The 11,904-nt window shown below is 37.8% G+C and overlaps 1 protein-coding gene across 1 annotated transcript in view; it reads left to right on the top strand.

The window, feature by feature from the left end:
• The window catches only part of HENMT1 (HEN1 methyltransferase homolog 1 (Arabidopsis)), a 9,215-nt gene extending 659 nt beyond the window's left edge, over positions 1-8,556 (top strand). Inside the window, exons 2-6 of the mRNA XM_009324220.1 lie at positions 1,050-1,162; positions 2,257-2,391; positions 2,796-2,978; positions 4,630-4,807; positions 7,479-8,556. Coding sequence (XP_009322495.1) covers positions 1,050-1,162; positions 2,257-2,391; positions 2,796-2,978; positions 4,630-4,807; positions 7,479-7,889 — 1,020 coding nt within the window. The 3' untranslated portion in view covers positions 7,890-8,556. The remainder of the gene's footprint in view (positions 1-1,049; positions 1,163-2,256; positions 2,392-2,795; positions 2,979-4,629; positions 4,808-7,478) is intronic.
• The last annotated feature ends 3,348 nt before the right edge of the window (positions 8,557-11,904 follow it).

The following is an 11,904-nucleotide window of genomic DNA, read 5'->3' as shown; positions in this document are numbered from 1 at the left end:
TTTTGATTTTCTTCTTGTCTTGAAAAGTTAAATAATTAAACTTTTTTAGTGTTTGCTCTTTTCTGATATGTCTTCCGTCCCAGCACCTCCTTCCAAAATGTAAAAAGTTGAGAAATACCTCTGTCTTCAGTGTTTAACTCTGAAAGGGATGTTAATGTCTTGGGGAGCGTGCAAGAAATTGATGAGAAATGCACCTGCAGTGTGCTTGCATAATCACACTTCTAATAAAAATCTAATCCAGTCTATGAGGTCATGGCACTATAATCTGCTTTTAAATAGAACGTATTCAGGAGTGTTGCGTCTCTATTTAAAGGTTTGAATTTTCTGATTTAGGATATGAAGTGTGGGGGGGTACGCTTTCTGTTGACCCACAGGGTAGAGGTAAGCTGAAGAAACAGTTCAGGATTTTCACACCGAGTACTAAGCTTCAACCTTGACTTAGCCTGAGAAAGAACAGCGCGGTTTGGTTTGTGTACTCACTACCTCTTAAGCTTACAGGAAAGAAGATCTACTATATATTTGACTTTGTGGTCTGAATATCCCCAGCCTTCCCCACTTAAACATTAGACTGAGCCTGTAAACTTGTTTTACGGAGATCCTTTGCTGCTGCTAACCTGGCTGCTGGTGAGCCTATTCGCAGTGTTTTGGATGGAGAGTAGGCCAGTGAAAAGCAGTGGTGAATGTGAAAATTGCTACAGCTTTAATACTTAAAAATCATACCTTACAGTTATTTGAGGGAATATGCCTTCACGTGGAAGACATTCTCCAGAGTCAATGGGATGTTCTACATGTATTTGTTTAGAGCTGTAATAACAAAAGGTTAATCCATTTAAAACATCTTGTAGGATCTTCATATACATCTTCTAAAAGAATTTTCAAATCCATGTCTATCCTGCTTGCAACTGAAATTTTAGTTATGATTGTGAAATGCTTTATTTTGTCATTAAAAAGTTATTTTGACATAAATATGGAATTTTTATTTTATTGAAGTCTCTGAAATTACTTGGAAATATGCAGCATTTACACATTGTTTAATATCTAATTTACAGGTGGCAGATTTAGGATGTGCTGACTGTACACTTCTCTGGATGCTGAAATTCTGCAATTGCATTGAAGTATTAGCTGGGCTAGATATCTGTGCAAGTGTAATGAAAGAGAAAATGTAAGCTCTTGCATTGTGTTAATTTAAGGTTTGTGTTTGGCTCAACCTAGTAGCACATTACATCATTTCTTGTCAAGAATTTCAAAATGAAGGTAGATGCAGAAGTACCGGCTTGGCAAATGAAGAGCTATCCATTGTTGTTTGGTCATGTTCCACCTGTGTCTGGGGCCTACTGGGCTGTAGGTGCCCATAACATCACCTAATGTAGCAAAGGTCCAAGTCATGGAGTGGCCCTGAAGGTGTGTACATCCGAGAAATACACTGTTTGTAAAGGTACTGACACACTCTATTAGTAGTATCTGTTTATGCTCATACATGACATTACTGTGGTATGCAAATCTGATCTCTTTGAAATGTACACGTAACTCTTTTAGTCACCCTGGTGGGGACTTCATTCCTGTTAGTCTTTTAGAAATGGGAAGGTTAGCTCAATGCTTTGTCTGGCTTAGAAGGCTCTACAGTGTGAAGTTTATGTGATCTTTGAAGCGTGGGTCAGACTGGTGAGGAACACCAACACCACCTCTCTTGGAAGCTGATTAATACTGTTTCAGTGGATGTGTAGGATCTAGATGCTGACATTATCACTTGCTCTTTCTCAAGAATGAAGAAAAGTAGCCTTTTATTATATCTAATGTTTATTGTGTGTTTTGTCTGATGCAGGATTTCGGAATGAAATTTGCACATATATTGTAGTTCTCAGTCTGTTTTATTTGGGGGGAAAAAGGTTAATATGCTTGCCTAATAACTTCCTCAAAACCCCTGTAAAGCCTGTCTAAGACAGGCTTACTATGTGTCTAGAGTTGAGCTACTATCAGAATTTACAAGCGGCTTTGCAAGTGGCTTGAGAGTATAGTAGACATTTTTGTAAACATGAAGGACAACTGCTGGATTAACTCCTCTGCTCTTTCTGTCCTATTGTAGATAGTCATAAAAAGTGTTTGTATTGGAAATTCTTTTTTTTTATCCCTGTAAAATAGTTAACCTTTTTGAGATTTACAAGGTATCTATGTAGGGTGTTAGCTATTCAGTTACACGCACAGTTTATCTTGTCCTAAGGTCCTTTCTATGACCTTGTGTTTTTAATACTTTTGTAGGCATAGGTTGTCTCCTCTTCCTGGTGATTATTTGCAGCCGGCTGAAAGATCCCTAACTGTTACCTTGCATCATGGTTCAGTTGCCCATAAAGATCCTTGCATGCTTGGTTTTGACTTGGTAACGTGTATTGAACTGTGAGTATTAGGCCAACATACTATATTTTTCTAAGTTCATTAGGGTTCAGTTTGGCATTTTCTCCATAATCTGAACAGACTTGATCAAACCTTTCAAGCAGAAGAGTAGCAGAATGTGGCATCTTCTGACTTGTGCTTAAATTAACCATGCTAAGAAATTCAAGTGGTGCTAGCTTGTGGTGGAAAAAGGATATTGATGAAAAAGTACAAAATGCAAGAGGACGTTTTCTCAGACAAAAACCTCTAAGCTGCCACTCAGCCATAGTGCCAGTGCTAATATTGCAGAGCTAGGCTTAAAATTACAAGGTACAGATATGCATTTGGGGTTTTTTTTGACTGGTTGTTAAAAAGACCCTACTATATTTCAATCTTATTAAAGACATACATAAACTTATCCTTTACAGAATAGAGCACCTGGAACAATCGGAACTAAAGAAGTTTCCTGAAGTGGTGTTTGGTTTCATGGCTCCAAGCATGGTTGTGATCAGTACTCCAAATTCTGAATTTAACCCTTTGCTTCCAGGAGTGACATTATTCAGGCATCCAGACCACAAATTTGAATGGAACCGAGCACAGTTTCAAAGCTGGTAAGTTTACTGAACATTGTATGCAGACAGCTTTGAGTGTTCAATAATGTGAGAAAGGAATAGCTAAATATTTTCTGAATGGTTTGTGTACGTGGTTTGGCATCAGTGGAGCTTCATACCTACTGATTTGGTGAAACATCTCTCTGCTGTTAAGCATGCTCCGTGGGTTTTGCATTTTATGACGGTTGTTAAGTTGGCTTGCTTTTACTGGAACTGCTCTGCAAAAAATACTTAAAACTTTTACTTACCTTACACTTCAAATGCATTAATTGTAATAAAGATATACAAAAAGGAATTAATTAACCTTTTCACATAATACCCTGCTATAGAAATGCTTCATAAAAACCTAAGAAATGTGCTCGCTGTGTATGGTGCGTAATCAAAGCACTCAATTAGTCCAGACCTTTCTGTAAGAGTATGCAAACAGATTTATCAAATAATCACGGTAGCAGAACACTACTACAGAATCAAGTTAAGGATAGCTTAGTGGATCATTAGCACAATGAAAGATTTTATGCAAAGCATACGTACATGGCAGAGGGTTGCATGAGATGTATCTTACTCTAATATCAGTAGATGTAATAAAAATGAAATAAAGAGGGAGTGGGATATATATCCTGTGATAACATTTGACTGTCGGGCAGTTGTGGAAGAAAATGTATGGTACGGTAAAGGATGCTGTACCTCAATAGCCGACTCTTGGTCAGAAATTGTGTCTTGGAAAACTTGCCCCTTAAATTAGGTTGTTTCTGCCATAGACTTTAAAGTATGCAGTGACTTTTGAGTAGTTTTGCAAAGCTTGAAGCATATATTTTTCTCTAAATAATGATACTAAAACCTGCCTGGATTATTAGCTAAAGGATGAATACCTTAGAAACCATTTATATGACTTAAAGTAAATTTAGATTCTGCTTTTGGATATATGTGAATTAAAAATATTGATACCACTGAAGGAGTGATATTTTTTGAGCTGCAAGCATGAGAAAGTCGTTACGTTTGTGTTGTGAACTATGAGTATTGCAGTAGTCTCTAAAATACAGGAGATATTAATCTAGTTTACTACTCTTTCATGGAGAATGATGCAAGTAGGTAGTGCCATTTTAGTTCCCTGCCCCATCGCTTTCTTCATGCTGGCTGATGTATAGTAAGTACTACAAGATTGGTTTTCATTTAGATGTCATGTACACTGTTGTAACCTTGATTAGGTAGACTTTACTCTTTATACATTTACAACAAACTTTACTTTTTTTTCTATTAACTGGTCTCTTGTGGTTTTGGGGCATGTATGTTTTTTATGGGTTCTTCTCAATTTTGTTCTCTAAAATTGGTGGTTTTTAGCTCACTTTCAGGGCATTTAAGACAGTGAGTAAGCAACTGTGAACGTGCATATTCTATACAGATATTTTAGAAATAACAGTAATGTTTGGTTGCCTAAATTACCGATATGAAATGATTCAGACTATGGTAGGCACATGATTACAGCTCTGATTCAGCAAGTTTTGACAGTGTTTGTCTTCAGGCATGTGAGTATTATTAGAGAAATTATGCTCAAGCATTCACAGGCTCAGGGTCTTGATTCTGTTAGAGAATGCATCTTTATCACATTAGAAGATGAATATTTAGTATGACTGGAATAATTTGTTTTTCTTAGGGCTCTAGAGACTGCTAGACGCTATGATTACTCAGTGGAATTTACTGGCGTAGGGCATCCACTAACGGGAATGGAGAAAGTTGGGTTTTGTACCCAAATAGGTGTGTTTGTTAGAAAATATCCTCAAACCACTGAATCTGCTCGGTCTGAGAAACCCACTGAAGCAGTTTACAAAACGGTAAGTATTGTTTTCTTCCTTTAGGAGGATGAATAAGGAGTAAAATTTTCTATGGCCTGCCTGTGAAGGTGTTCTTACTGTGGTCTGTTATTGCTAGCCAGTCTTAGCTCTGATTAACACATACCATCAATCAAAAGAGTCTTAAGTCCATGATTTGTGTTTCTAATTGTATAAAGACCTTCAACTTTTAGGTTATTTGCTAAATAGCAGTATGGATAATCATTCTTATCTTAACATACTGTTATCCTTAGAATGAAGATTCTCCTTTCTGCCAGGTATACTGTGACACTTTTTATAATTGTTCCTCTAATCGTTCATTTTTTCATCATGTGGTTGTTGGCACTGACACAGATTTTTCAGATACATAAAAAGCATAAAAAAGCATTTCTAACAGAGTGTATGTTTTGAAGAACTGCATAGTCTTGTCAAATACGTTATCAGAAGGAAGGCATTTCCCAGAAATTGGCTTAACAGAACCTGTTTTGTGTGGTTTGCCTTACTCAGTAGCATTTGATGTTACACCTTAATCTCAGTGTTTTCAGGTAGCCAATTCTGGTTTTTGCAGAGGCATGGGATCTTGCCAAGTACCCCGTTCTCCAGTGGTGCACATCAAACCTTTTTGGTTTTTAGCACTAAATGGCTTTCACTTTAGATAACATCAGATAATATTTTTTTAAAGTACTCTGCTGTGTGCTGCAGTGCGTCACACTGACAAAGCCTAACGCATCAAAGTGCCATGTGGTATAAATCAAAGGACATGGTTTTCCAAAGGTAACATGGAGTAATAATGCAAAAAGGGAAATATATTGGGTTTTTTTTTTCAATCTTATGAGGCCTTAAATTATACGTTTCAGTGAACATATTCTAATATTTCACTTTTTTGTTTAAAGATATATATGTATCTGTTGTGGTTTAACCTCAGTCGGCAACTGAGCACCACCCAGCTGCTCACTCACTGCCCCCCCCACCCCCGGTGGGATGGGGGAGAGAATTGGAAGAGTAGAAGTGAGAAAAACTCGTGGGTTGAGATAAAAACAGTTTAAGAATTGAAATAAAATAATAATAATGTAATAATAATACACAAAGCAAGTGATGCATGATGCAATTGCTCGCCACCTGCTGACCGATGCCCAGCCAGTCCCTGAGCAGCGGCCCCCCCGGCCAGCTTCCCCCAGTTTATGTACTGAGCATGACGACACATGGTATGGAATGTCCCTGTGGCCAGTTTGGCTGTGCCCCCTCCCAGCTTCTTGTGCACCTCCAGCCTTCTCAGTCGGGAGAGCATGGGGAGCTGAAAAGTCCTTGACTAGTGTAAGCACTGCTCAGCAACAACTAAAACATCGGTGTGTTATCAACATTATTGTCATCCTAAATCCAAAACACAGCACTGTACCAGCTGCTAGGAAGGAAATTAACTCTATCCCTGCCAAAACCAGGACAGTATCTTCAAGTGACTTGTGACCTGAAGTGAAATGTAAAGAAGAAATGTTTTATGCTGAGGGTGGTGAAGCACTGGCACCGGTTGCCCAGAGAGGTGGTGGATGCCCCATCCCTGGAAACATTCCAGGTCAGGTTGGACGGGGCTCTGAGCAACCTGCTCTAGTTGAAGATGTCCCTGCCCGCGGCAGGGGGGTTGGACTAGATGACCTTTAGAGGTCCCTTCCAACCCAAACTGTTCTATGATTATGGGGAATGTCTTTTGTAGTTTCCAAGCTGTAAAGACATTCTATATATCTGAAATTTCACCTGTCATCTACTGCCCTTAATAGAATCATGAAGTGCTCTTTAATGCTCAACGAGCTTGGAAATATGTCTAGGTGACTGATGTGTACTAGAAATTGCTTTCATTATCTTCTGTTACAGGGTCATTATGGAGGGAGTTTTGACATCAGTATCCTTTGAGTTTAAGCAAAAGTGTTATATCTTAACTGTTTCTTATCAAACCTGGACTATCAAATTAATTTTTATTTTATTATGTAACTAATTTATGGGAATAAATCAACATTTCAAGCTGTAATCAGAAAGTAAGAAGAAATAGTTATAGACTGTGGAACTTCAGCGGTAGTGTGTTGGCATAAAGCACTTCCTAGTAAACGAGTGGGGATGAGATTGCTTGCCTAGTTTCCTTAATTGCCTTGGAGTATAGCTCACTGTATAACACACTACAAGTTCATATATTTTGATGTCACAACTTATTTTTTTAGCATTCTCAGGATCTCGACATATTTAATGTTTTACTCTGAAAACAGAGTGAAAGACATAGCTGCGGTCCCGGTTTCCAGATGACAGTTCAGAAGTAGTTTAGAATCTATGTAGCTGTGGAACTGTCACCAGAGCCTCGTGATGAGTAATGTGGAAAGTAAGAGAACAATTAAAAAGAATTAAAGAATTGCGGGGCTTCACCTTGCCTGATCTACAAGTATAGCTTGCAGATATAAGCCTGATTTTTTTTTTAAGTTCTGTTAATTATCTAATTGCCACTGTAGTTGTAATACATAAAAACAACTCATACTGCCTAGTTTTTCTGTTACCTGAAAATGTTTGAAGTAATAAGCAAAACAGGATTGAATCAAAAATTATGTTCACGTTTTAGAAGCTCTTTTTGACAAGCAAATGTTAAAATCTGAGCCTCTGATGATAAACGTGTTTTGTGTTCTTGTATGTTGTAAAGGTCTTCAAAGCAGTGTATCCAAGTCTTAAAGATGAGAAGTACCTGCAGAATGCAGTGGTCAGTGAAGTTATTTTCACAGCACAAATCATGAAGCGAAGTCTGCTGGACCATTTAATGTCAGAACGTGAGGAGTATAATGATGATCCTACTGAAAGAAAATCCAAATTCCAACCTTCAATGAACTGTTTTTCGGAAGATCTTGGAAAAACACTTGTTGAAAAAAGCATGGAACCATTTGTCAATGGAAATGTGGTTTATATACCTCTTACAACAATCTTTTCTTTTCCCAAAGTGAATCGACTTTGTGGTACCTTTGAGAAGTTACGCAAGCTTATTGCTGGCAAGGTCACCCTGAGCAGTGATGGTTCTGCTGTGATGTTCAATACCGAACATGAAAATGAAGAGAATTAGATCCCAGTTTCTCATACAAAGTTCAGTTAAAGTAATGAGAGTATTTTTTAGTAGCTGTCAAACGGTGTGTTCTGTATGCTAACTAGAACCACAAAATCTTTTCTAAACCTTCCAGTATTTATCCATCAGCAGCTCTCATTTAGTGAAGATGAGTGCTTCTGACAAAGATCGCAGTAGGGTTTTGAAGTAGAGTATCAGGGGCTAAAAGGAAAGAATTAATTCCAGCAAAGAAAAACTTTAAGTATTTGTTTGTTCTCTATTACCGTATTGTGGCTATCATGACTAGATTCTTTTCGGTAATCTTTTGTTAGCTCCAAGGATAGTTGATGATAACAGAACTAGATGGCTGTGCTGAATGATATGAGTCAGACATAGGTTTAGGGCAAGTTTTTTCTTAATAGATTAATATTTATAGATGCCTTTTTCAAGATGAGCATGAACTCGGCCTTTGTGAAAACCAAATATTGTTCCAGATAAATCGGCATATGCCACAAACATTGATAGATCAGTAAATTCAATACCGGGGAAGAGTGCCATGATGTTGGATGTAAGGTGGAAAAAGAAAAGGTAGATTAACCCTATTGTTTTATCCAGTTTCTTGATAACTGCTGCTTGGGAAATAACTTGCATCCTGTAACTTTCTAGAAGCTGAATTTAATTAATTTGAAACCGGTATATTTGACTATTCTGTTTTTGAAAAAATAAAGCCTGTCATTGTGAATGCTAAAGTGGCCTCGGTGCACCTGGAAAAAATTTTCTGTGTTTTCACATGCAGCTGTTGTCCACAAAGTCTCGGCGACACATTCAGCAGAAATGAAAAGCAGAGGTGTTACAGGTGGTAGAGCTTACTGGCTTGGCCAGGATGGCTTTTTCTTAAGCAGGGCCGGATTGTATGTCTAAACGCACAGTAAGCAACTGTTAGACGATGGACTTACGAAGACAGAAATTTTGAAGAATGCAGAGGATTGGCTCGTTCATACAGGATTAATGAAGTAACACACTGCTGTTCTTTTTAAGTTTCTTTGCATGCCCAAATTTTTTTAACTGATAATTTTAATATCTCAACTGAGTAAAGAGATTTCTTTAAATCTAAAGTAAATTTCTTACGAGTAAAGAGATGGTTAATTAAAAGGCCTCGTTCTGTGTGTTTCACAATGGCATTGGCAGCTTTGAATGAGCTATTATTATCGGAACTGACTTTGTGTTTGTGAAACATGGAAGTTTCACAACTTTCTGAAAATAAAAAAATTCTGTGTAAGGACTGACTGTTTTTTAAAGAAGATGCCTGCATTCTACCTTCTAAATTTTTGGAATTCGCTTGAAATGATTAAGGTGGAAGATCAGACGCAAAGGGAAAAGGCAGCTGTAATTCTCTGAATTGAGAAATGGTACAGAATCTAGAACACCTTGAGCTTCAGGGAAAGAAGAGTGATCTGCAGCGCTCTGTCATACTGAATGGTTAAAAAATGCTTCCTTAATAAGCTTTGCCTTTTGTGGGAGACTTTCTTCCCCTACAACAAATAGGCACGGATTATTAAAAGTTAATTTATTGCAATATTTATAATTAATTTTAAGAATTAATTAAAATTAATCTTTAATATGATACTTAGAATGGCTTCACTTTTTTGACATTGTGATAGGAACTTGCCATAGTTGGTATGTTAAAATATATGTAAAATTCAAAATTGGTAGATATTCTTTGGACGCTAACGAGCATAGCTCTTTGAGAATAGCATTGGTTTGTTATTAGAAAATATCTTTGCAGTTCACTATGTGGTTTACTATAGTTGGAAAACTTTGGGGCTGCAGAACTTCTTCCTGTGTCATTTCTTCTTGAAACATTGTATCTTTAGTGTACTCTATAGCATGATCACTTTAAAATGAGGAAAAGGGAAGAGAAGGAGGACCTGTCAGATATGGAACGGTATTTGCCTTGAATTTTGTATTCAGGCAACATCTAATTACAGGAATGTCCTGTGAACAGACGAGACCGTGTATGAAAACATGCTTGTTTTTCCTCAAAACACTATACCCTTAAGGCTTTGTAGCTATATTTGCAAAATGGTTTATGTGAATATTTGGACTGATGTGAAGGAGCCTAAACCAATTTTTAAGGGGTTCATGGATCCTCTCCCCCTTCTTTGTAACGGGGTTTAGTTAGTAATGACAGCTAGATCAATTCTTACATTCGTGCTTATGCCTTTCCTGGGGAAAATCTAAAGTCAAACTAGAGATGTTTGGCCCTGTCTGTTCACAGTGTTCCTTAGTATACGTACGTGTACTGAAACGGAAGAAGCTATTGCAGATCATATACAGAAGTGCTGTTTAGAATATATACATTTTAATTGACGCTGCTAGCTTTTACTAAAACAAGGTACGCTATCTTGTGCGCCAGCTTTCCAGGTTTCCACTGGCTTAAGTTTGAATCAAGATTTTCTTTGAAGTACTGAATTAACGGTCTTTTCAGAAGCAGTTAAACCCTGTCAGGACTCACTGTGCACAGCTCTTCGTTATCAGGTTGGTCTTTTGATTAAACTGTTACTGCGTTTATTCACAAATATGCATATTTGTTGTGTCCCATTTAAACTTGCAGTTTGACCAAGGCTAATTCTGATGTCTCAAATCAGGATGCTGAAAGGAGGTTTATGAAGATGAAATGTTTTAGGCTCGCGGCGGTATCACTGACCAGGAGATGGCACACATCTCAAAACAGGTCAACCTTAGGTTGTTCAGAACTGTAAAATCCAAATAAAGTAGATTGGGGAAAAAAAATCCAAATAAAAACAACAAACCCCACCACCACAAAAGAAAAAAACAGTGCAATATCCTGAATATAAAGGAAATAACTTGATAGCTATTGAGCGAGTTAGTAGGGATTGATTATGGTCAAAATAGCTGAACAGAACATTTCTGATCAGTGTTTTAAATTAATAACAACAGAGTGAGGAAGTGGTACAAATAAATTCTAAAAACATCCCCTCCCTTTTTTTAACAAATAAACCCCAACTGCCTAATTGTGAGAGCCAGAGGAGTTAGTTGTCTGTCCCCCCAGAGATTTCTCAAACAAATAGACCTCACAGCTAATAAACTTCTGACGTGTTTCAGTCCTGTCTCCCACGGGTGTCCGTGGTATTGGGCTCTATTCCATACTTGTTATCATTATGTTGATAAATGACGTTTGGATCATTCGGATACAGCTGGGTTACGTGTAACTCACAATGGTTAGTTGTTGGGATTTTTTTCTTTTTCTGTTCAAACTGAGTGGAAGAAACATAGGAAGGGGCTTCTGAAATGACAGAAAGATTCTTACGCAAGTCCTTTGTGCTTTCTTCCTCATTCACAAAAGCGTGTAAGCAGTTCACTGGGAACATCCCCAAAATAAAATGCACTGACTCAATAAATATGCAAAATAAAATGCGTATACTCAAACGAGGATACTGAGGAAACATTAAGTAGATCATAAGGGAAGGCAATTTAAAAAAACCAAACAAAAAAACCCTAGTGCCTTCTTTACAAGTACATGAACAATTTTAGTTGTGAGTGGAAGGGCGGTGCATGCAACTCGGAACTTAGGGAAAGCTTTGCTAGCTTGTGCTTAGAGATTTCCCTTCATGTAGAAAAAGAAAAAAGCTACTTAACTTCCAGTTTTTAACAAGGAAGCAACAAAATGAAAATAACCTGTGCCACAGAAACGTTAACAAATGTATTGAGATGTGTTTGCCTTTCCCCTTCTTGTTGGCAGATCCTGCTGTGAGGCCGTACAGGGAACTTAACTAATCTGTCAGAGAAACTTGTAGTGGTGCAGCAGGTGGGAAGAGGAGAGCAGGCGAGAACGAGCGCTTGGGTGGGGAGAAGGCAGAACTACTTGTTTTGCCTCAAGAATTAGAAAGCTGTTTTCTCCCACGCTAGTATCTTTGCCTCTGTGCCGTTGTTTTCCCATGTCAGAAGGTCCGCAAAAAGCACCTCAGTGTTCAGTGGCAGCATTTGAAGTCCTGGTACTTCATCTCTCTACTTT

This window comes from Pygoscelis adeliae, unplaced genomic scaffold, assembly GCF_000699105.1.
Source record: "Pygoscelis adeliae isolate BGI_AS28 unplaced genomic scaffold, ASM69910v1 Scaffold265, whole genome shotgun sequence".
Classification (NCBI taxonomy): Eukaryota; Metazoa; Chordata; class Aves; order Sphenisciformes; family Spheniscidae; genus Pygoscelis; species Pygoscelis adeliae.
This window is presented reverse-complemented; position numbering and strand designations above follow the sequence as displayed.